The sequence below is a fragment of the Miscanthus floridulus genome, chromosome 10 (assembly GCF_019320115.1).
Source record: "Miscanthus floridulus cultivar M001 chromosome 10, ASM1932011v1, whole genome shotgun sequence".
NCBI lineage: Eukaryota > Viridiplantae > Streptophyta > Magnoliopsida > Poales > Poaceae > Miscanthus > Miscanthus floridulus.
The window spans coordinates 129,395,709-129,415,993 of record NC_089589.1 but is presented as its reverse complement, the minus strand read 5'-3'; the positions used below and the strand labels follow the sequence as shown (position 1 = coordinate 129,415,993).

The 20,285-nt window shown below is 47.6% G+C and overlaps 1 protein-coding gene across 3 annotated transcripts; it reads right to left on the bottom strand.

The window, feature by feature from the left end:
• Positions 1-8,827: 8,827 nt before the first annotated feature.
• LOC136487208 (uncharacterized) lies at positions 8,828-18,255 on the bottom strand. 3 transcript variants are annotated; one of them, XR_010767175.1, is made up of 3 exons: positions 16,776-18,255; positions 10,389-10,608; positions 8,828-9,217 (listed from the first exon to the last, which is right to left on the bottom strand). XR_010767175.1 is itself a non-coding variant. In XM_066484330.1 (2 exons), the coding sequence occupies exons 1-2, from the start codon at positions 18,185-18,187 to the stop codon at positions 9,136-9,138; spliced, it is 1,494 nt and encodes a 497-aa protein (XP_066340427.1). In that variant the 5' UTR covers positions 18,188-18,255; the 3' UTR covers positions 8,828-9,135. The 3 variants fall into 3 exon arrangements, 2 of the variants coding, with proteins under 2 accessions (XP_066340427.1, XP_066340426.1); XM_066484330.1 differs by lacking the exon at positions 10,389-10,608; XM_066484329.1 differs by lacking the exon at positions 8,828-9,217 and having other exon boundaries at positions 9,772-10,608.
• Positions 18,256-20,285: the final 2,030 nt, after the last annotated feature.

Here is a 20,285-nt window from a genome sequence, read left to right as displayed (position 1 = left end):
TATATACCTTGCTTTCGTGTTCAATTGAAAACTAACATGCTCCAGATTGCTCAGTGAGCACAAGGTGTGTTAGACTATCAGTGTCCTAAATGCTAATGATGCTTGATTCGATTAAAATCGTCCATATTTTTCTGCAATGGCTGATTTTTTTTTTGCCTTTTTAAAATTCTTATTAGGTTTCCAAAGAAATGGCTAATGGACATCTCACTGGAGGATCTTTTGTCTTATCTACATGTAAGAGTTCATCACACTCATCAATTATCTTAAGGGTAAAGTATAATTTACACCCTCCAACTATCGTCAAAGTATAGATTTCAACCTCGAACTTCAAAACCGGATAACTTTGGTCCTGCAACTCTTGAAAAAGTTCAACTTTCGTCCGTCTGGACGGTTTTGCGTATGAACAGTACTTTTGATATTTCCAGGAGATGCTAAAATTTTATATTATTTTTTTAAGCATCTTAACGTCCTCAAATGAAAAAACTCAAAACTACAAAGTTGTAGATCTCATTGAGAGCTACAACTTTTGTATAAAAAGTATTTTCATTTAACTCCATACAAATAATATATTAGTGCTCTAATGCGGCAAGCGCTAGTCGGCGATTATTATGGTGCTGAAATTTTATATTATTTTTTCGAGCATCTTACTGTCCTCAAATGAAAAAACTCAAAACTACAAAGTTGTAGATCTCATTGAAGTCTACAATTTACATATAAAAATTATCTTCATCCGCCATCGTATTGAAGGGTTTTCTATTTTTTGAAATTAGAGTCTCATCACGCGACAAATTAGAGTCTCATCCGCCAGATCCGGTGCCCGGGGGGGGGGGGGGGGGGGGGGGGGCGGGGGGGCGGGGGGGGGGGGGGGGGGGTAGATCCGGACCCCAGGCTGCCGGATCTGTCATGGCGGCCAGTGGCGGTTGCGGCGGCGGTGGCCGAGGGCCATGCATGCGCTGGGGGGCGGTGCTTTTCTTCTCTGCCGTCCCTCCCCTAATGGCCTTGGCTGCTGCGGCTCAGGGGCTGGCTGTGCCCGGGGCAGCGACCTCTGCCGGCAAGCCTGCCCGCGGCGGCCGGTCTAGCGGCCAAGGCGAACGGTGTATGCAGCTATGGTTAAGACGGAGGCGTCGGCGTCGGCAGGGGGCGCCAGATTCGGGGCCTGGCGTCCGGATTCGGCGGCCCCAGGACATGGGGTGGAGCCCGACATGGTGGGGCACAATGGCGGTGATGACGGCAACGACATCGGCAGGTGCCAGAGCCGACGACGTTGGTCAAATGCGGCCTCGGCGTGCGGCGGTGTGTCGCGAGCGGCAGAGTCAGCTCCAGCTCTGCGTGGCCCGGTCAGAGGGGGTGGCGGCCGACGCAGCTGTGCGGCTGCTACGTGCAGCCGGTGCATCGATGCCCCTCCTAAGGGGCTTCCGTGGGGCGCCGGGACAACGGCGTTGGCAGTGAAGGCTGGCACGGGTCCAGCTTCGCGACCCGGCGAGTGTGCTAGAGGGTTCTTGGACGAAGCCTTGGCGACGGCGACGCCGTTGGGCGCCGCTTCCCTGTTGGGGACGACGTATTTCCCCACTAGCATGTCTTCCAAGGATGAAAACTCAGTCCACTTTGGACGTGCGATGGTGACGCCATTGGTGTCACTCCCTTCCTAAAGGCGTCGCATTTGGACTATTGTCGCGGTTTCGATGCGGGGCGATGGTTTGCGTTTGGAAGTCGGAGCTGCTCTTCGGTGTTTGAGCTTGGCAACGATGACCGGTGGCGGCCATTAGCTTCAGACCCGTCGGGGGGTGAGTAGTGGGTGGCCTGCTATGGGAAGTCGGAGCTGCTGGCAGCTTGGCTTCCATGCTCGGCAACGATGACCCATGGCAGTGTGTCGTGTTTGTGCTCAGCTGCGTCGCGTGGGGTGGTTAGCCCTTCGGGTGCCTTTCTGGCATCTCGTCCGGCTAACCTTCTTGTACATAATATTCTTTCGGCTTAATTGAGCGGCAGAGCTCCTGCCTTTTGTTTCAAAAAAAAAACGGCATAAGTGTCATGTCAGCACATAACTTTTTGAGTGACAACTTAGATGGCATGTTTCCCACTTGATCAACACTCCACGTAACTGCCCAGGAATCAAAATTCCATTTTGAGCAGTTCTATTGTTTCTTCAAGTGACTGAGTAAGCCTTGGGTGTATTTCTCCTCTGACAGCAACCTTGCATTTTTGAAGTCAGACTGTCTGGACTCTCCAAAGGCAACAGTTTTACCCAGTCACGTATCTATTTATAGCAATAGTTGCAACTGCGCCTTATGGATTCCTGGGTGCTATCTTTTTATGTCCTGCGCTTTTAATTCCTGGGCAGTTACTCTGCCTCAATGTTTTTATGCCCTGCGCTTTTAATTTAAAGTGAATTGACCAATGGAAAGGATAGTGAAACCATGTAAATATACTCCCTCCATCCCAAATTATAAGTCATTCTAATTTTTTTGGAGAGTCCAAGCATCTCAAGTTTGACCAAATTTATATAATAAAATAATACTCCCTCCATACTAAAAAATAAAGTCATTTTGGACAGCGACACGGTCTCCAAAACATAACTTTGACTACTTATTTTTATAAAGATATTTATCAAAAAGTGATATATGTAAATTTTTGTGAAAGTATGTTTCAAGACAAATCTATACATATGGTTTTTACATTTCCAAACTCAACAACTTAAAAGTTATTCATGATTTATATTCCTAATGTTTGACCCAAGCCTTGTCCCAAACGACTTTATTTTTTAGTATGGAGGGAGTAAAATTTATTATACCAAATAAGTATCGTTAGATTCTTCATTAATTATATTTTCATAGTATAGCTATTTAATGTGATAAATCTTTGTAATTCTCTATATAATTTGTCACTTTGTAAATATATCGTTTTTTCCTTCATATATCACTTTGTAAATGAACTTTGCTTGCACCTTCCATGCAGTAACATATTTTCTTAATGATGAATAATGGTTCTAATTTGTATGCCACTAGAGTATGGATGCATTGGCCTCTGATGAACAACGAATTGGAGTCAAAACATCATGAAGTCTGTCTAATAGTCGTGGAGTCTTTTCAAGTGTTAGCTACTTACCTGTCTAAGTGGACAGAAGGCATCCTTCTTGATGAAATTAAATGAACTAAAAGGATAGATATTGTGCATCAATAGTTCAGTGTGGGCTACATGATATACCTGCTAACGCCACTATCACTACAGGAAACAAGATCTTTGCCGAGTGCAAAATGCTTTGCCGAGTGTCAAAAATCGGGCACTCGGCAAAGAATTGCACTCGGCAAAGAGTTCTTTGCCGAGTGCTGGACACTCGGCAAAAAAAGGCTCTCGGCAAAGGACTTCTTTGCCGAGTGCCAGGCCCTCGGCAAAAGCACGGCACTCGGCATAGGCTGCCCCGCGTAACGGTGTTCCGTCACGTCCTTCTTTGCTGAGTGTCTGCTGTTAGGCACTCGGCAAAGAAGGTTTTTTTTAAAAAAAAATTCTTTGCCGAGTGTCCCAGATCTGACACTCGGCAAAGTTTTTTTTGAAAATACTTTGCCGAGTGCCCCCGATCTGGCACTCGGCAAAGGGTTTTTTTTAAAAAAAAAATTCTCTGCCGAGTGTCCCAGATTTGGCACTTGGCAAAGATTTTTTTTTAGAAAATACTTTGCCGAGTGCCCCTGACACGACGCTCGGCAAAGAAATTTTTTTTTTCGAAATGTCTTTGCCGAGTGCCCCTGGTAAGGCACTCGGCAAAGAGAATTTTTTTTAAAAAATTGAAAACCCTCTTTGCCGAGTGCCTTATTCTTGGCACTCGGCAAAGACCCCCTTTGCCGAGTGCCATGCCCCGGCACTCAGCAAAGTTTTTTTATTTTTTTTGTTTTTGGCCTCCAAATTTTTTGTGCAGCCCTTTTAAAGGACCAGGAACTCCTCCTTAGAATTTGGGGATTTTTTTGTGGCTTTTTGATATATTTAGTTACTTTATTTCGTTTACTTGAATTTTTTCGAAAAATATAAATTTGAACTGCAGGTGGTACGAATAATGGAATTTAATGATTCGAAAAATGGTAGTCATGTTATTGAGTGTAGTGTGAGGCCGTATCCAGGAATGGACCCGAAATTTCGGACATCTTGTTCACGAAACATGACCGTGAACTTGCGTGCGAAGTGTTTTTAAATTCTATAAAAAGCAAACGAAGTCCGAAAATCATGAAACTTGTTGAGATGTCGTGATATCGTATGTGGAGGCTATGATAAAAATTTGAGAAGGTTTGGTGCACGTTGTCATGTACGATGCTTACAAACCAGGACATCTCCACATGTGATATAAAAATTGAAATATCATGTTTGTTCCAATGGTGCATACGTCTCTTATGCTAGTAAAAAAGCACTTCCTAACCATATGTGCAATATGGCCTGCTGCTCATTCTCTTATTTAGCATACCTGTCTAAATAACTCTGCATAAACAACTCTGCATGTAGGGAATGCTTTTTATTTTTTATTTCTGTTCCATTTGATTTAGAAGCTTAGTGCTTTGCTCTTTTCTTTTCTTTTCAGCAACAACAATCAGCAATAGCTATGCTATAATTTGTAAGTTCTCTTGTCCAGGTATTACTAGTTCCAGCAATTATCAGACTAAATGCTATTTCTCAAATGATTTTGGGTCAACTTGCCTTGTCTTTCTATGGATTCAGATTTGAATTTTTTTTTCTGTATTTTGGTATGATCATGACAATTATCTTAAATAATATTTTCAATGGGTGTAGACTTTGGTTGAGTACCAAATAATCAATTTCATCACAATTTGTAAATGAGGAAATGTCGCTAGCTACATCCTGAATATTATAAAGAATATATTTCATGATCTGAGTACATTTTATAAAATCCTTCAAGGTTTGCAAAGACAACAAATCTTGACTGATATCTCCTCAAACTGTGACCTAAACAAGCATTATCCTTGCCTCTGAATTGCATTGAAAGTAGACGTTATTGATAGGACTGTAAACTATAAAGTAAGTAGTAAGAACTGACTGCTTGCATTTGGTAAATTTAAACTTATTTTATTGCCATATAACAATCTGATTCGAATATGTATGATTCACTTGCAAGGTTGTTAGCAATGTCAAATGGCCTGTTCAGAAACTTATTTTATTTCATTTGCTTGGATTTGGGTTTTGGAACTCGGTGAGGACAGGTGCAAGTCCATCAGTTCTTGTGCTTCTCCGGTTGTGTTGGTCCATCAGTTCTTGTGCTTCTCACTTCTCAGGTTGTGTCGGTAGTTAGCTTGTCTCTGTAATTGCAAAATTACCTCAGTTTCAGTACATGCTTTTCAATGAAGGCAGAACGAAATAGTTGAAATGGCTTTGCATGTACTTGCAGTTTGGTTTCAAGAGCTAGCAGTTTATAGTTTTGGAGCTTAGTGGATTTTCAAATGCTCATTAGAGCTTTTGTTAGCCTAGGTATTGTTAGATCTATTTAAGCTCATTACTTGGTACTTATTTTCTTTTAGTTCATTACTGGCTACTTAATTTCTTTTGTGCTGTTTGGTTCATTTGCAGGTTAAAGCAAGGAGTAAAGCGAGCAACATGGGAGCTACAGATTTTTTTGAGCTGTGTTTTAATATTCTGGTTCACTTATGGTTTGTAATATTCTCGTTCATTTTGTGATTGAGTTGGGCTGTTAATAATCTGGATTTGAATGTCATGTTATGTGGCCTGTGCTGTTATAATGGGCCTTGTTCATTTTAATATATATGTGGACTTTGATGGACTTATGATGCACTTGTGGACTTTGATGGACTTGTGGATTTATTTGGATGGACTTGTGCACTTATTATCATATATGTGATATATATTGTGATGGATGTGATATGTGCGGATGGATGTGTGGATGGATGAGATATATATGTGATAGATGAGATATATATGTGATATATGATTGTATGAATTTATTTGTCACGATGGAATGTAAAAAAAATTTAAAAATTGTCGTTTTGGGTCACTTTGCCGAGTGTTGCACTCGGCAAATGACCCCGTTGCTGGTCACAGCACTCGGCAAAGCTGAAAAATGGGCGCTCGGAAAATCATTTTTCCAGCTTTGTCGAGTGTCATGACCATGGCACTCGGCAAAGAATTTAAAAAAAAATTCAAACTTTGCCGAGTGTCGGTCAGAGGACACTCGGCAAAGAATTTTTTTTAAAAAAAAATTCAAACTTTGCCGAGTGCCGGCCAGAGGGCACTCAGCAAAGATTTTTTTTAAAAAAAAATCAAACTTTGCCAAGTGCCGGCCAGAGGGCACTCGGCAAAGAATTTAAAAAAAAAATTCAAACTTTGCCGAGTGCCGACCAGAGGGCACTCGGCAAAGAATTTTTTTAAAAAAAAATTCAAACTTTGCCGAGCGCCGGCCAGTGGGCACTCGGCAAAGAATTTTTTTTAAAAAAAATAAAAAATCTTTGCCGAGTGCCTGCAGGGTTGGCACTCGGCAAAGCCACCGTCAACGGATTCGGCGCCGTGACTGTCGCTTTTCTTTGCCGAGTGCCCCCGGGACTCTCGGCAAAGCCTTTGCCGAGTGCCCGATAAAAGAAACTCGACAAAGAGGTCTTTGCCGATCAATTTTTTGCCGTGTGTTTTTTGCCGAGTGCCGCACTCGGCAAAGGCTTTGCCGAGTGCAATTAGGCCTTTGCCGAGTGCCTCAGGCACTCGGCAAAGAACCTGAATCCAGTAGTGTATATAGGGAACTCCACCCGTGTCATGTCAAGATTAAGCTTGGTCACTTTAGGTGGCTACTTTTATGTCAAATTATTAGAATCCAGTGTGAGTTAACTGGCTGTGGTCAGGTGCGTGGCTTGGTAATCATCATTCGGAACGGAGAGGAAAAAGTCTACTTAACCCTCCCACCTATCAACCATAGTCTACTTCACCTCAAACTATAAAACCGTCTATTTTACCCTCTGAACTTTTCAAAACCGTCTATTTTACCCCCCCAGACGGTTTTCGACGATGGTTTTGCTACAGTAACGGTGGTTTGCTACGCTCCCCGTGGTTTCACCTTTTTCTTTTTTTATTTATTTTCGCTGAATCTTTGAAAAATCATAGTAAATCATAGAAAAATCATAAAATGGAAAATCCAATTTTGTTGGACTCCACATGAGTAGATCTACATAGTTAACATATAATGTGGTATGCTTTAGTACAAAGGTTTTGCTGTACCTTTAGATTAATTGAAAAATCTAATTTTATCTATAATTAGTTGGAATTTATCTATAACTAAGTCATACATGGTTCAATGAGTACGAAATTTTTACTATAGTTCAAGCATACAATAATTAGCCTACCATAAAAATTTCACCATAATTAGACCACAGAAGCTACAGCTATGAATTGTTCCAATTAATTACAGACAAAATTGGATTTTCCAATTAATCTAAAAGTACAGCAAAAATTTTGTACTAAAGCATATCATATTATATGTTCATTGTGTAGATCTACTCATGTGGAGTCCAACAAAATTAGATTTTCCATTTTATAATTTTTCTGTGATTTACTATGATTTTTTAAAGATTCACCAGAAATAAATAAAAAAGAAAAAGACAAAACCACATCACTATAGCAAAACCACCGTTACTGTAGCAAAACTACCGTCGAAAACCGCCCGGGGGGTAAAATAGACGGTTTTGAAAAGTTCAGGGGGTAAAATAGACGGTTTTATAGTTTGGGGGGTGAAGTAGACCATGGTTGATAGGTGGAGGGGTTAAGTAGACTTTTTCCGAATGGAGATGTCAGATGTAGCCTTCTTGGTTATGCCATATCCTTTTCCATTATTGCTACTTGTTAATATGCTTATCTATATCGGCTTTTGCACTGGATGATGTATATGTATTCTCCTGGGCATATATATAGGTCACAAGGGTGGAGGAGAATCTTCAACGGCGGGGAAGGGGAAACAGCCTGAAAGTCCAGGGTCTTCACAGCCTTCAACGCCAAGTTACCTAGGCGCTGCGAGTGGTCCTCCTTCTGCATGGCAGCAGCCCCAAGCAGCCGCAAGTTCAGGGTTTTCACGGCCTGCAGCGCCCAGACCGTTGTCGTTGCGACCTCCTGCTGCCGCCGCAAGTTCAGGGTTTTCACGGCCTGCAGCGCCCAGACCGTTGTCGTTCGGACCTCCTGCTCCTGCTCCTACACAGCAGTCCTCATCATCGGATTCGGAACTCGGTTGGCAGACAGCAACAAGGAAAGGGAAGGGCAAGAGATATGATTGAGCAAGCTGCGGGTCGGGTTCTCCCATCGTTATCTGATTAGTCTTTTAATTTCTTTGAGGTTGACATTGACTACTGCTCATTGCTGCCTGCCGGATCTTGGACTTATTTGGCTTGTCCAGCATTTGACATCTTGATGTTCAATCAAGAAACTTTCATGACTTTATCTTAAAAAAAAGAACTATCATGAAGGCTGACCTGTCATTTAACCCCATTATATTGCAAGGGTCATCTGTTCTTTGCAATTGGGGACGTTTCTGAGTTTTAGGATATATATGCACTGTTGCTTGCTGCACATGATAATGATAGGCACTGTTGCTTGCTGCACAACATAAGCTTAATTTAGGATCCCCAGGATGCAGCCATGAACGAGTCTACGTCTGACTAGAGGTGTGCCACTAAGCAGATGGAAACGCACTCTCACGGCATGCATCACCACTTGTTTTCAAAACTTTTTTTTTTGAGCAATCACTTGTTTTCAAAACTTGGGCTCCCTCGTAACCTACTTCCATTTTTACTTCGAATGAACTTGGCAAATCTTGAAGCACCCAGGACGGTTGGGCAACACGTGTGCATTCAACATCCACATAAAAATGCCATTTCTGAGATAGCATTCCCAAAATTCTCCGAGCGAGGGCACATTACAAGACAAAGACAGCCAACCAAACTGCTCTCATGTCACAGTTGAGTATCGAATAGGGTTTCTCAAAGACATGGCGAAGGCATAGTTCACACAGCCAAACACATGGCGAATCACATGGTTTGTGACCTTGTGGGGTTTCTCAATTACATCACCCTCTACCCATAGCTCTCCTCCTCCCCAGTCCCCATGAGACAACATTAGTCATGGACGTCTTCAAAAGGCTGTCATACATCCAGTAAATCACTCCAATTGTGCTTCCCGTCCACTCTTCTGCATCACTTTACCCTCTATTGTCTTCTGCATCATTTCACTTAGGTCCCGACTGCATAGAAGAAAGCAAAGCCAACACCGCAATCAACATTCCAGACTTCAGTACATGAGAAAGTAGAAAACTAAAACTGGTTGAGTTGGGGAGTAGAAAATCAATGTTTGCCTTTTATTTTATTAGAAAAACTAATGCATATGCAACAATCCGACAAATAAGACCTTGCCTATCACAAACCCCTTAGGAGCACAACTGTTTTGCAGAGTCATGGTGACCCAAGCTTTCTGACAAGTTTCTTCTGTCAGCACTCACCAGACATTCCTGATCCATGACTACTAGCAGCAGTGGTAGAACTTCAGTTATGGGCATAGCCACCCAAGTCCTTACTGCAGTATTGATTTATCTATTATGTTTCATCTTTCTGTCATCATAAGTACAAACCTGAATCTTTGATGAGAAATGAACTAGCTAAAGAAGAAACAAATGCCTTTTTTATCAAGTATATGGCGATCATGTTGGTTTCCTGATGAGAAAATAAACAGGCCTAGACCATACATAGTGTGCATTTTGTTTGCGTAGGTTGAGTTCGTCTATTGAAGGTGTTACTTTGCTGAGGCAAGTTAATTTTTTTATATGCGTTGTTCTGGTTTGGTTTGGATCCCAAACACCAGAATCTGAAAAAGGGTGAACATTAATTGGCGTCCATGATTCTCTCACTTGAGTTCAAGATAAGGATGTGTCGGCCTCCTCATGTATGGGGGCGGCATGCCAGTGACTCGACATCACGCTGACCTAAGTCTGGGAATGAGCACGCAAATGGGAAAACTGTGACGAAACAAAGTCTGAAGACCTGACAGCACTTCTGTTGGTTCTCTTACTGCATAGTATTTCATTGGCTTCGAAATAAGAACGTTTGGCCGACCAGGTTATAGCTTGACAATGCAATCAAGATTTAGCAGATAAAACTGGTTATGTTTCAACGCATCAACCCACCGTTAACAAATTGGCTAGTCATTTAACTGCGCGAAAAGATCATGGCGATATTTTGATATGATAATTGACTAGTCACTATACACATAATGAGTTCTCTTTATGTTTTAAAATGCACAGCTAAAAAAGCAATATAACTAGTAACAGCTTTAAGACTGAGAAGTGGTACAAGAAAGAGGTAAACAGAGAAAGGAATACAAAAATATTATTTATAACATCAAGCATAATTTACCCAAACCTTCATATTTATTTATAACATCGCTCTCAGAAAACATGAGTTGTGCCACCGTGATATTGCCTTTGTCTCCATAGCAGAGGATGCCCATATCTTGCTCCAACACGCTGCGCTGTCACTGTTGCCGATGCATCCAATAAATCACTCCAATTGTGCTTCCATTCCACTCTTCTGCATCACTCTATCCTCTTTTGTCTTCTGCATCTTTTCACTTAGGTCCCGACTGCATGAAAAAAGCAAAGTCAACACTGCAATCAACATTCCTGACTTCAGTACATGAGAAGAGTAGAAAACTGAAACAGGTTGAGTTGGGGAGTAGAAAATCAATGTTCAGCTTTTTTATTAAAAAAATAATGCATATGCAACAATCCAGACAAATAATACATTGCCTATCACAAGCCCCTTAGGAGCATGACTAACTGTTTTTCAGAGTCATGGTCACTCGAGTTTTCTGACAAGTTTTTTCTGACACCGGACATTCATGATCCATGACTGCTAGCAGCAATGGTAGTAATGATTTACCTATTATGTTTCTTCTCTATGTCATCATAAGTATCCAACTGAATCCTTGATGAGAAATGAATTAGCTAAATGAAGAAAGAAAAGCCTTTTTTATCAAGTATATGGCGATCAAGTTGGTTTCCTGATGAGAAAACAAAGAGGCCTGGACCGTACATACTGTGCATTTTGTTTGGGTTGGTCTTGTCATGGTCGGGAGCACTTACAGGCGCCGCCGGGCCAGGGACATCCGGCGCGACGTAGAACGCGCTGAGGGAGCGCTGCGCGCGCGTGAGGACGCTCAGGGTGCGATCGCACCGATTGGCTCAGATGGAAAGTAGAGATAGGCTTCTATTTTCAGTTCCTAGATTATAGGTGCATGTTGCATGCTGCTCACGCAGTTGGGGCCAAAGGCCATATATTCTGTAACAGACTATTGGGAAAGGATCAAGAAAGATATTACCGAACCAATCTCCTACTCTCTCTCTCTCAACCAAGCCTGCGGCAGGGCAACCTCGCCGGAGAAGACGACGGACCGAGGCTACGAGTTGCGTAGCCGAGGGCCAGCTATCCGAGGGTTTGACGCCCTTGACAACCTGGTATCACGCTCCAGGCGATCCTCGCCTTCCCGCTACGCCTCACCTTCAGCCGCCGCACCACCACCGTCTGCCACAGGCTCACCACCTCCAGCCGCCGCAACTATGGGTGAAGCCGCCGACATCCGGTCCCTCACCGAGGCCCTCAAGTCGCTGCAGGCTACGGTCGAGGCCAATGCCAGGGCCATCGCCTCCCTCACCGCGGATCGCACGTCACCGTCGGGCACCAAGCCGGGCTCCGGCGAGCACCATAATGATCGGCCGCCGAAGTTCCAAAAGATGGATTTTCCGAAATACGACGGCACGAAGGATCCCCTCACCTTCATCAACCGTTGCGAGTCGTACTTCCACCAGCAGCGAATCATGGAGGAAGAGAAGGTATGGATGGCCTCCTATAACCTCGACGATGAGGCGCAACTCTGGTATATGCAGGTGCAGACGGACGAGGGCACACCGTCGTGGCGCCGTTTCACCGAACTCCTCAACCTGCGGTTTGGGCCGCCCCTCCGTTCCGCTCCACTCTTCGAGCTCGCTGACTGCCGCCGTACTGGCACCGTCGCCGAGTACCAGGCACGATTCCAGGCGCTTCTCCCCCGCGCCGGCCATCTGGACGAAGCCCAGAGGGTCCAGTTGTTCACGGGTGGCCTCCTGCCCCCGCTCAGCCTCGACGTCCAGATCCACAACCCGCAGTCCCTTGCCGCGGCCATGAGCCTGGCGCGACAACTGGAACTACGGGAGCAGTACACTGCCCCACCCGCCAAGGGCCTAGGACGCGGCCTCCTACCAGCACCGCCACCGCGCCTGGCACCTCCAGCACCACCGATCGCCAAGGCGGACGCGCCCGGGGCGGCTATCGCCGACCGGCCAGCGGTCAAGCGCTTGTCCCTGCCAGAACAGGAAGAGCGTCGTCGTCTTGGACTTTGCTTCAACTGCAACGAGCGGTATACGCGAGGGCACAACCGCGTCTGCAAGCGGATTTTCTTCATCAGCGGCGTCGACATCGACACCGCCGACGAGGCCGTGACTGAGGACGCGCCAAACACGGAAGCCCCGGTTTTCTCCTTGCACGCCGTGGCCGGGGTGTCCGTCGGTCCCACCATCCAGCTCAAGGTGCTGCTGGCCGCCGCCTCCTTCGTCGCCCTCATCGACACGGGCTCCACCCACAGCTTCATTGGGGAGGCAGCTGCACGGCGCACAGGGCTGACCATCGAGCCGCGACCACGGCTTACGGCGACAGTGGCGAACGGGGAACGCGTTCCCTGTCCCGGCGTCATCCGCCAGGCCCCGATCCTCGTAGACGGCTTGGAGTTCTGCGTTGATCTCTTCGTGATGCCACTGGCCGGGTATGACGTGGTTCTCGGCACCCACTGGATGGCCACATTGGGGCCCATTGTTTGGGACCTCGCGACCCGGACCATGACGTTCCAGAGGGAGGGGCGCACGGTCTGCTGGCGCGGCGTGGCACCACCATCCGCGCCGAGCCTCCAGACTGTCACGGTCGACGCTTTACTCCTCGACGGCCTGCTGGACTCCTTCAACGACGTTTTCGCTGAACCGCAGGGCTTGCCACCAGCGCGCGCCCGGGATCACCGCATCATCCTCAAGCCCGACGCAGCGCCGGTGGCGGTGCGCCCGTACAGGTACCCGGCGGCCCATAAAGATGAACTCGAGCGGCAGTGCGCCGCAATGATCGGGCAGGGCATCGTCCGCCGCAGCGACTCGGCGTTCTCCTCCCCCGTCCTCCTCGTCAAGAAACCGGATGGGTCGTGGAGGTTCTGCGTCGACTACCGCGCATTGAACGCGCTCACAGTGAAGGACGCGTTTCCAATCCCGGTCGTCGACGAGCTGCTGGACGAGCTACACGGCGCGCGGTTCTTCTCCAAGCTGGACTTGCGCTCCGGGTACCACCAGGTGCGCATGAGGCCCGAAGATGTTCACAAGACGGCGTTCCGCACCCACGACGGCCTCTACGAGTTCCTAGTCATGCCATTCGGTTTGTGTAACGCTCCAGCAACGTTCCAGGCGCTCATGAATGATGTACTCCGCCCCTTTCTACGTCGCTTTGTGCTCGTTTTCTTTGACGACATCTTGATCTACAGCAAGTCTTGGGCGGATCATCTTCGTCATCTCCGCGTTGTCCTCACCGAGCTACGCCGCCACCAGCTCTTCGTCAAACGATCCAAGTGCGCGTTCGGCGTCTCCTCTGTCTCCTACCTCGGCCACATCATCTCGGAGGCAGGAGTCGCGATGGACCCGGCTAAGGTCCAGGCCATTCACGACTGGCCGGTTCCTCGCTCGGCGCGTGCGGTGCGCGGGTTCCTTGGCTTGGCGGGCTACTACCGCAAGTTCGTCCACAACTATGGTGCGGTCGCGGCACCACTGACAGCCCTCCTCAAGAAGGACGGCTTCTCCTGGAGCGCCGAGGCGGCCACGGCTTTCGCTGCACTAAAGGGCGCGGTTACGTCGGCCCCCATCCTCGCCATGCCGGACTTCACCAAGCTCTTCGTCGTCGAGTGCGACGCCTCGTCCCATGGTTTTGGGGCCGTGCTCGTCCAAGACGGCCACCCGGTCGCTTTTTTCAGCAGGCCCATCGCGCCCCGCCATCGCGCCCTCGCCGCCTACGAGCGGGAGCTCATCGGCTTGGTTCATGTCGTGCGTCACTGGAGGCCGTACTTGTGGGGTCGTCGCTTCCTCGTCAAGACGGACCACTACAGCTTGAAGTACCTGCTGGACCAGCGCTTGGCCACCATTCCACAACATCATTGGGTGGGCAAGTTGCTGGGCTTCGACTTCGCCGTGGAGTACAAGCCGGGAGCAACGAACGCCGTGGCTGACGCGCTGTCCAGGCGTGACACGGAGGAGGGGGCGCTCCTTGCGCTTTCCGCTCCACGCTTCGACTTCGTCGACCGTCTTCGGCAAGCACAGCACACCGACCCCGCCCTCATCGCCGTTCGTGATGACATCAGCAGCGGCTCCCGTGGGGCACCCTGGTCGGTCGTCGATGGCCTTGTCTAGTTTGCTGGACGGCTTTATATTCCGCCGGCCTCACCCTTGCTCCAGGAGATCATGGGGGCGGTCCACGAGGACGGCCACGAAGGGGTTCAGCGCACGCTGCACCGCCTGAGGCGTGACTTCCATTTCTCTAACATGAAGCAGCTCGTGCAGGACCTGGTGCGCGCGTGCGCCGTCTGTCAGCGGTACAAGTCCGAGCACTTGCACCCGGCTGGCCTCCTGCTGCCCCTGCCCGTTCCCCAGGGGGTTTGGACTGACATCGCCCTCGATTTCGTTGAGGCACTGCCCAAGGTCCGTGGCAAATCTGTTATATTAACTGTGGTGGACAGGTTCAGCAAGTACTGCCATTTCATTCCCCTGGCACACCCGTACTCTGCCGAGTCCGTCGCGCAGGCCTTCTTCACCGACATTGTACGACTACACGGCGTGCCCCAGTCCATGGTGTCGGACAGGGATCCGGTCTTCACATCGACGTTCTGGCGTGAGCTGATGCGCCTGATGGGTACCAAGCTGCACATGACCACGGCGTTCCACCCGCAGTCCGATGGGCAGTCGGAGGCTGCCAACCGCGTCATCATCATGTACTTGCGGTGCATCACGGGAGATCGGCCACGCCAGTGGCTGCGCTGGCTTCCTTGGGCGGAGTTCGTTTTCAACACCGCCTACCAGACTTCGCTGCGAGATACGCCCTTCCGCGTCGTGTACGGCCGTGATCCGCCGTCTATCCGGTCCTATGAACCAGGGGAGACACGCGTGGCTGCTGTCGCCAAGAGCATGGAGGAGCGTGAAGAATTCCTGGCAGACGTTCGTCATCGGCTGGAGCAAGCTCAGGTGATCCAGAAGCTGCACTATGACAAGGTGCACCGCCACGTCACGTACCGGGTCGGCGATTGGGCGCTTCTCCGACTCCGACAACGGGCCGCGTCCTCGCTGCCACAGGCGGTCTCCGGCAAGCTCAAGCCTCGCTTTTTCGGGCCATACCGCGTCACCGAGTTGATCAACGATGTCGCTGTCCGTCTCGCATTGCCGGCCCGTGCCCGCATCCACGACGTGTTCCACGTGGGGCTGCTCAAGAAATTTCAGGGACCACCACCGGACGCACCTCCGCCGCTGCCACCCATGCATCATGGTGCCGTTGCTCCTGTGCCGGAACGAGCGGTGTGTTTCCGTTTAGCGCGTGGCGTGCAGCAGGTCCTCGTCCAGTGGCAGGGCGAGTCAGCTGCGTCTGCTACTTGGGAAGATGTCGAGCCATTCCGCGCCAAGTACCCGGAGTTCCAGCTCGAGGACGAGCTGCTCCTCGACGGGGGGAGAGATGTCATGGTCGGGAGCACTTACAGGCGCCGCCGGGCCAGGGACATCCGGCGCGACGCAGAACGCGCTGAGGGAGCGTTGCGCGCGCGTGAGGACGCTCAGGGTGCGATCGCACCGATTGGCTCAGATGGAAAGTAGAGATAGGCTTCTATTTTCAGTTCCTAGATTATAGGTGCATGCTGCATGCTGCTCACGCAGTTGGGGCCAAAGGCCATATATTCTGTAACAGACTATTGGGAAAGGATCAAGAAAGATATTACCGAACCAATCTCCTACTCTCTCTCTCTCAACCAAGCCTGCGGCAGGGCAACCTCGCCGGAGAAGACGACGGACCGAGGCTACGAGTTGCGTAGCCGAGGGCCAGCTATCCGAGGGTTTGACGCCCTTGACAGGTCTATTGAAGGTTGAGTTCATCCTAACCAAAAAAGGTTGAACACTAATTGGTTTAGCTCTATTTTGGTTAGGATCAACTCATCCTTTTTTGGATTCTGGATCAGTCAGTAGGTTGAGTTGGTCTATTGAAGGTGTTACTGCATAGTGTTGCATTTATGCATTGGCAGACCAGGTTAAAGTTTGATGATACATTCACGATTCAGAAGATAAATGTGGTTATGTTTCAACACATCAACCCACTGTTAACAGATTAGCTAGTCATTTAACTGAGCAAAAAGATCATGGTGATATTTTGATATGATAATTGACTAGTCACTTTACACATAATCAGTTATCTTTATGTTTGTTTGGAATGAAACAAGAGGGGCAAACCCCTACTGAGAATTGATTAATAGAAAAAAGTGGAACAGTTACAGTTACAAGAGCTTGAGAGCTCAAGAGACAAAGAAAGAGTTCTCTTTATGTTTTAAAATGCAGAGCTATAAAAAATATAGCTAGTAGCAACTTTAAGATTGAAAAGCGGTACAAATAAGATGCCACAACAGAGCTAAACACAGAGAAAGGAATACAAAAATATTACCTTGTGATGGCATCCTCACTCAAGTAAGAGGAGAACTTGCTGGGAATGAAGCAATGACCAAAGAAATTGTTCCTGCGGCCCCTTTTAGGGGGGTATCCATCTTCTTCTTCCTCTTCACTGATATAGAGGGCGCTTGACTGCAGCTTCTTGTTCCTCATGTTGACATCAATCATCCAGAAAAGGCCGCAGTCCTTGTCCTTGAGCAGGAAGCAGATAACATCTGGATCAACCAAGCTAACCAAAGGAAAACTTGGCTGTACCCGTGGAAGGCAACTGTGGCCAGCGCCAAAAAGACAGAAGAACTCCTCTGCTCCCATGGTGGTGCTGAGATCCATTGTCCATCTGCCTTCATGGATGTCATCCAAAGTCCATGCTTTTATGGTGAAAGGAGGACGTTCGGTAAGAATACAGACGAGCTTAATGATGCCAGTGTCAGTGACACAGACAGAGCGCAACGGGTCAGGTTCGTCTGCATCCTTGTACAGGCGTTGAGACTTCAAAGCCTTTTTAGGCAGAGGGATGTAACAGAGCCATTGCTGATGATCTGGGTTGCTGTTGCTGTCAGTGAGGACATCAATGAGCAGCATGCCCTGGTAGTTGTCGACCCAGCACAAGCATGTACCAATGGGCAAGACGGCATCAGTCATCCACAAGTAGGTGTTTATCTTCGTGTCAGGAGGGATCTGCACCTTCTTAACATTCCATTCCATTGAAGATCCTGCAGGAGGTGGATTGTGCAGCAGGCATAGCTCAATCTCATAGCGCTTGGAAAACATGAGTTCTGCCACCGTGAACTCGCCTCCGTCGCCATGGCAGAGGATACCCATATCTTCGGGCAACATGCTGCGCTGTCGCTGATGCCGATGTGGTTTGCAGAACTTATCAAGCTGGGGGTTGATGTGGCCACCGTCGAAGCAGGGGGGAAGCAGAGTCAGTGAAGGCGGCGAAGAGGAGCGGCAGGAGTAGACGAAGTAGTCGATGGGGAAGGAGTAGCTGTCGTGCCACCACATAGGATCCTCGAAGGGGACAGTCCGCCGGAAGAGAATGGAACTGCGGTGGGCTGCGATGGCGGTGGGCTCCCGGAAGCTGATCCCCGGCCTGCCCGTCAGGTGGAGGTAGAGACGGGGGACCGCGGGAGGGTCGGCGATCCTGAGGGAGGCGCGGACGGGGCGGCCGGCGCAGTCGTGGGCGAGCGCCGAGGCCGTGGCGTCGTCTTCGACGACCCCGCAGCGCCTCCTGCTGCTGCGGTGGACGATGCGGTCGAGGATCAGCCACCTGGGGACGCGCGGCGGCGGAGGCAAGGCCGAGGGATTCCTCTGTTCCGAACTGGGGGCCCTAGTCGGAGAAGGAGATAGCTTCCTCACGCCATTGCCGGGGGCGCGCTTCCTGGTGCCGTTCTCCGCTTCTTCCATGCCGCCGCCGCGGGGGAGACCAACGGCAGCACGGTTAGGGTTAGGATGGTGATTGGCGGATCGGGGAAAGTCTCCATGTCCATGGTCAGTGGAAATTGGAAAATGACAGTTTTACCCTGTTGATTCTTTCATTTCAGCTCCAATTGTTTGTGCAGAAAAAGTCAAAATCAAACCGAACCACATTTAAAATTCAAATCAAAGTCGTTCTAGATTTTTTTTCTTTCTGATATACATTAGTGGTAGCTGAGTAATCCCCGGCCTTCTCAGGTTGCTGTAGATTGTGCTCGATGAAACACTCCGCGACAAGAATGGCAGGTATTAATTTCATGGTCAGAGCACATGAGACGAAAGTATGGCCAGCACGTCGTCGAGCGGCGCATTGACGTAGGTTAGTAGGTGGATCACCGGCTTGAATATGGCACGAGGACCTCCGCGAACCCACCAACGACGACAACGCCGACGAGCATGTCCGCTGTAGTGGTACCGAGCGACAGCAGCTGTCTAGGACGTCAAGGTCACGTACTGCAGGCGAATCTGAAAGTCGTGCTAATGTACACGGTTAACATCCATCCGTCACTCTCTTTCTCAGAGGTCTCGGTCTTTGTATTTATCATGCATGCAGCGGTGATGTAGACAGCAAGGTCTTGGTGATGGGCCTGCCAATCAAGACAGGTAATCTAAACCAGTAGCCTGCTGACTGAAATTACTGACATACTGTCCCGCGAACATATATCATGCAGCTAATGGTGATGAAATGACAGGCGAAACATGGAATGCAGGTTACTGAATGAGATGAAAGTGCTCATGGTTGAGCTACAAGGGTATTCGGTATTCCCCCCTCCCCCCACCCAAAAAAGACTTATCTTTCCACGTGCTTAAACTAAATTCAACTGTCAATCCAACTGCTATGTTTCGTGTGATTCGTGGCAGCATCACCATGAGCATGTCAGTGCAAGACATTGCCTCTGTTTGAGGTGAAGCAGGAAATTGATTTGTTGAAGTGAAAAAAAACATGCTCGAAAAAGAAAAATGTCAAAGCTACCGAGGTATGGTATGAAAATAGTGAACAAGCATGCTTGTAGCTAATAATATGATCAAAGCTACCAAGTAGAGAATCAGAGGTATCATACATACACAGGTTTAATTAACACTCATCTACGAATGTAGCATAAAACCTGATTAAGTTACAACAGTTTGAATACGAATAGCATAAAACCTGATTAAGTCACAACATTATGAATACAAATAGGTATGATTAGATTTGTTTGCAAAAACAACAGGCATGACATCAATCACAAACAGAACACTAACGCCAGCATCAATCCATGGACAGAACCCATGCGCTCTTGTAATGAGTACCTTCGGATCCACCTGCAATGATAAAAAATCAAAGCTGTAGACAGTGTCCATCTGCATATATAACGTCTTATCTTCACAGGTGAAACGGAGACATTATTATAAGTAGCATCAAAAGATGGTATTGTCCATCTGCAAACCTTAACAGTGTCAAAAATTCATATCTGAAACTGAAACATTATAAGTAGCTATCAAAAGATGGCGCTTTTCATATAAAAAATTCAGAAAGTTCCCAATAGTAACACTTCCTGCAAACATCAGACCTAACGCCTGCCTTATGCATAAACCATAAGATATTGCAACCCTGCCATTGTTTATGTAAGTTGTCCTCTTGCAAGCCTATATCATCTCTATATTCAACTTTTGGTTAAAAAAGGAAGTATACTTTTGAACAAGTTGACAAACACACCTGAATATTCTCAGAATATGCCAAGTTCTCTAGGACAGGCTCCAGATTATTTACTATCAATCGTAGCAAAAGAAAAATATGGGTAAACTAATAGGTGAAGAACATCCAACAAGGAAACAAATTTGATATAACTTTCTGATGCTAAATCAAATATGACTATCTATAGGACGTTTTGAAATTTGATATAATGTTCTGATGCTAAATCAAGTATGACTAGCTATAGGACGTTTTGGTGCTAAATCACGTATCACTAGCTTCTCTTCAACTCAGATTCAATTTCTATACAAATTAGATAGGAGATAACGTTCTAGACTTCTGTATGACTAGCTATGG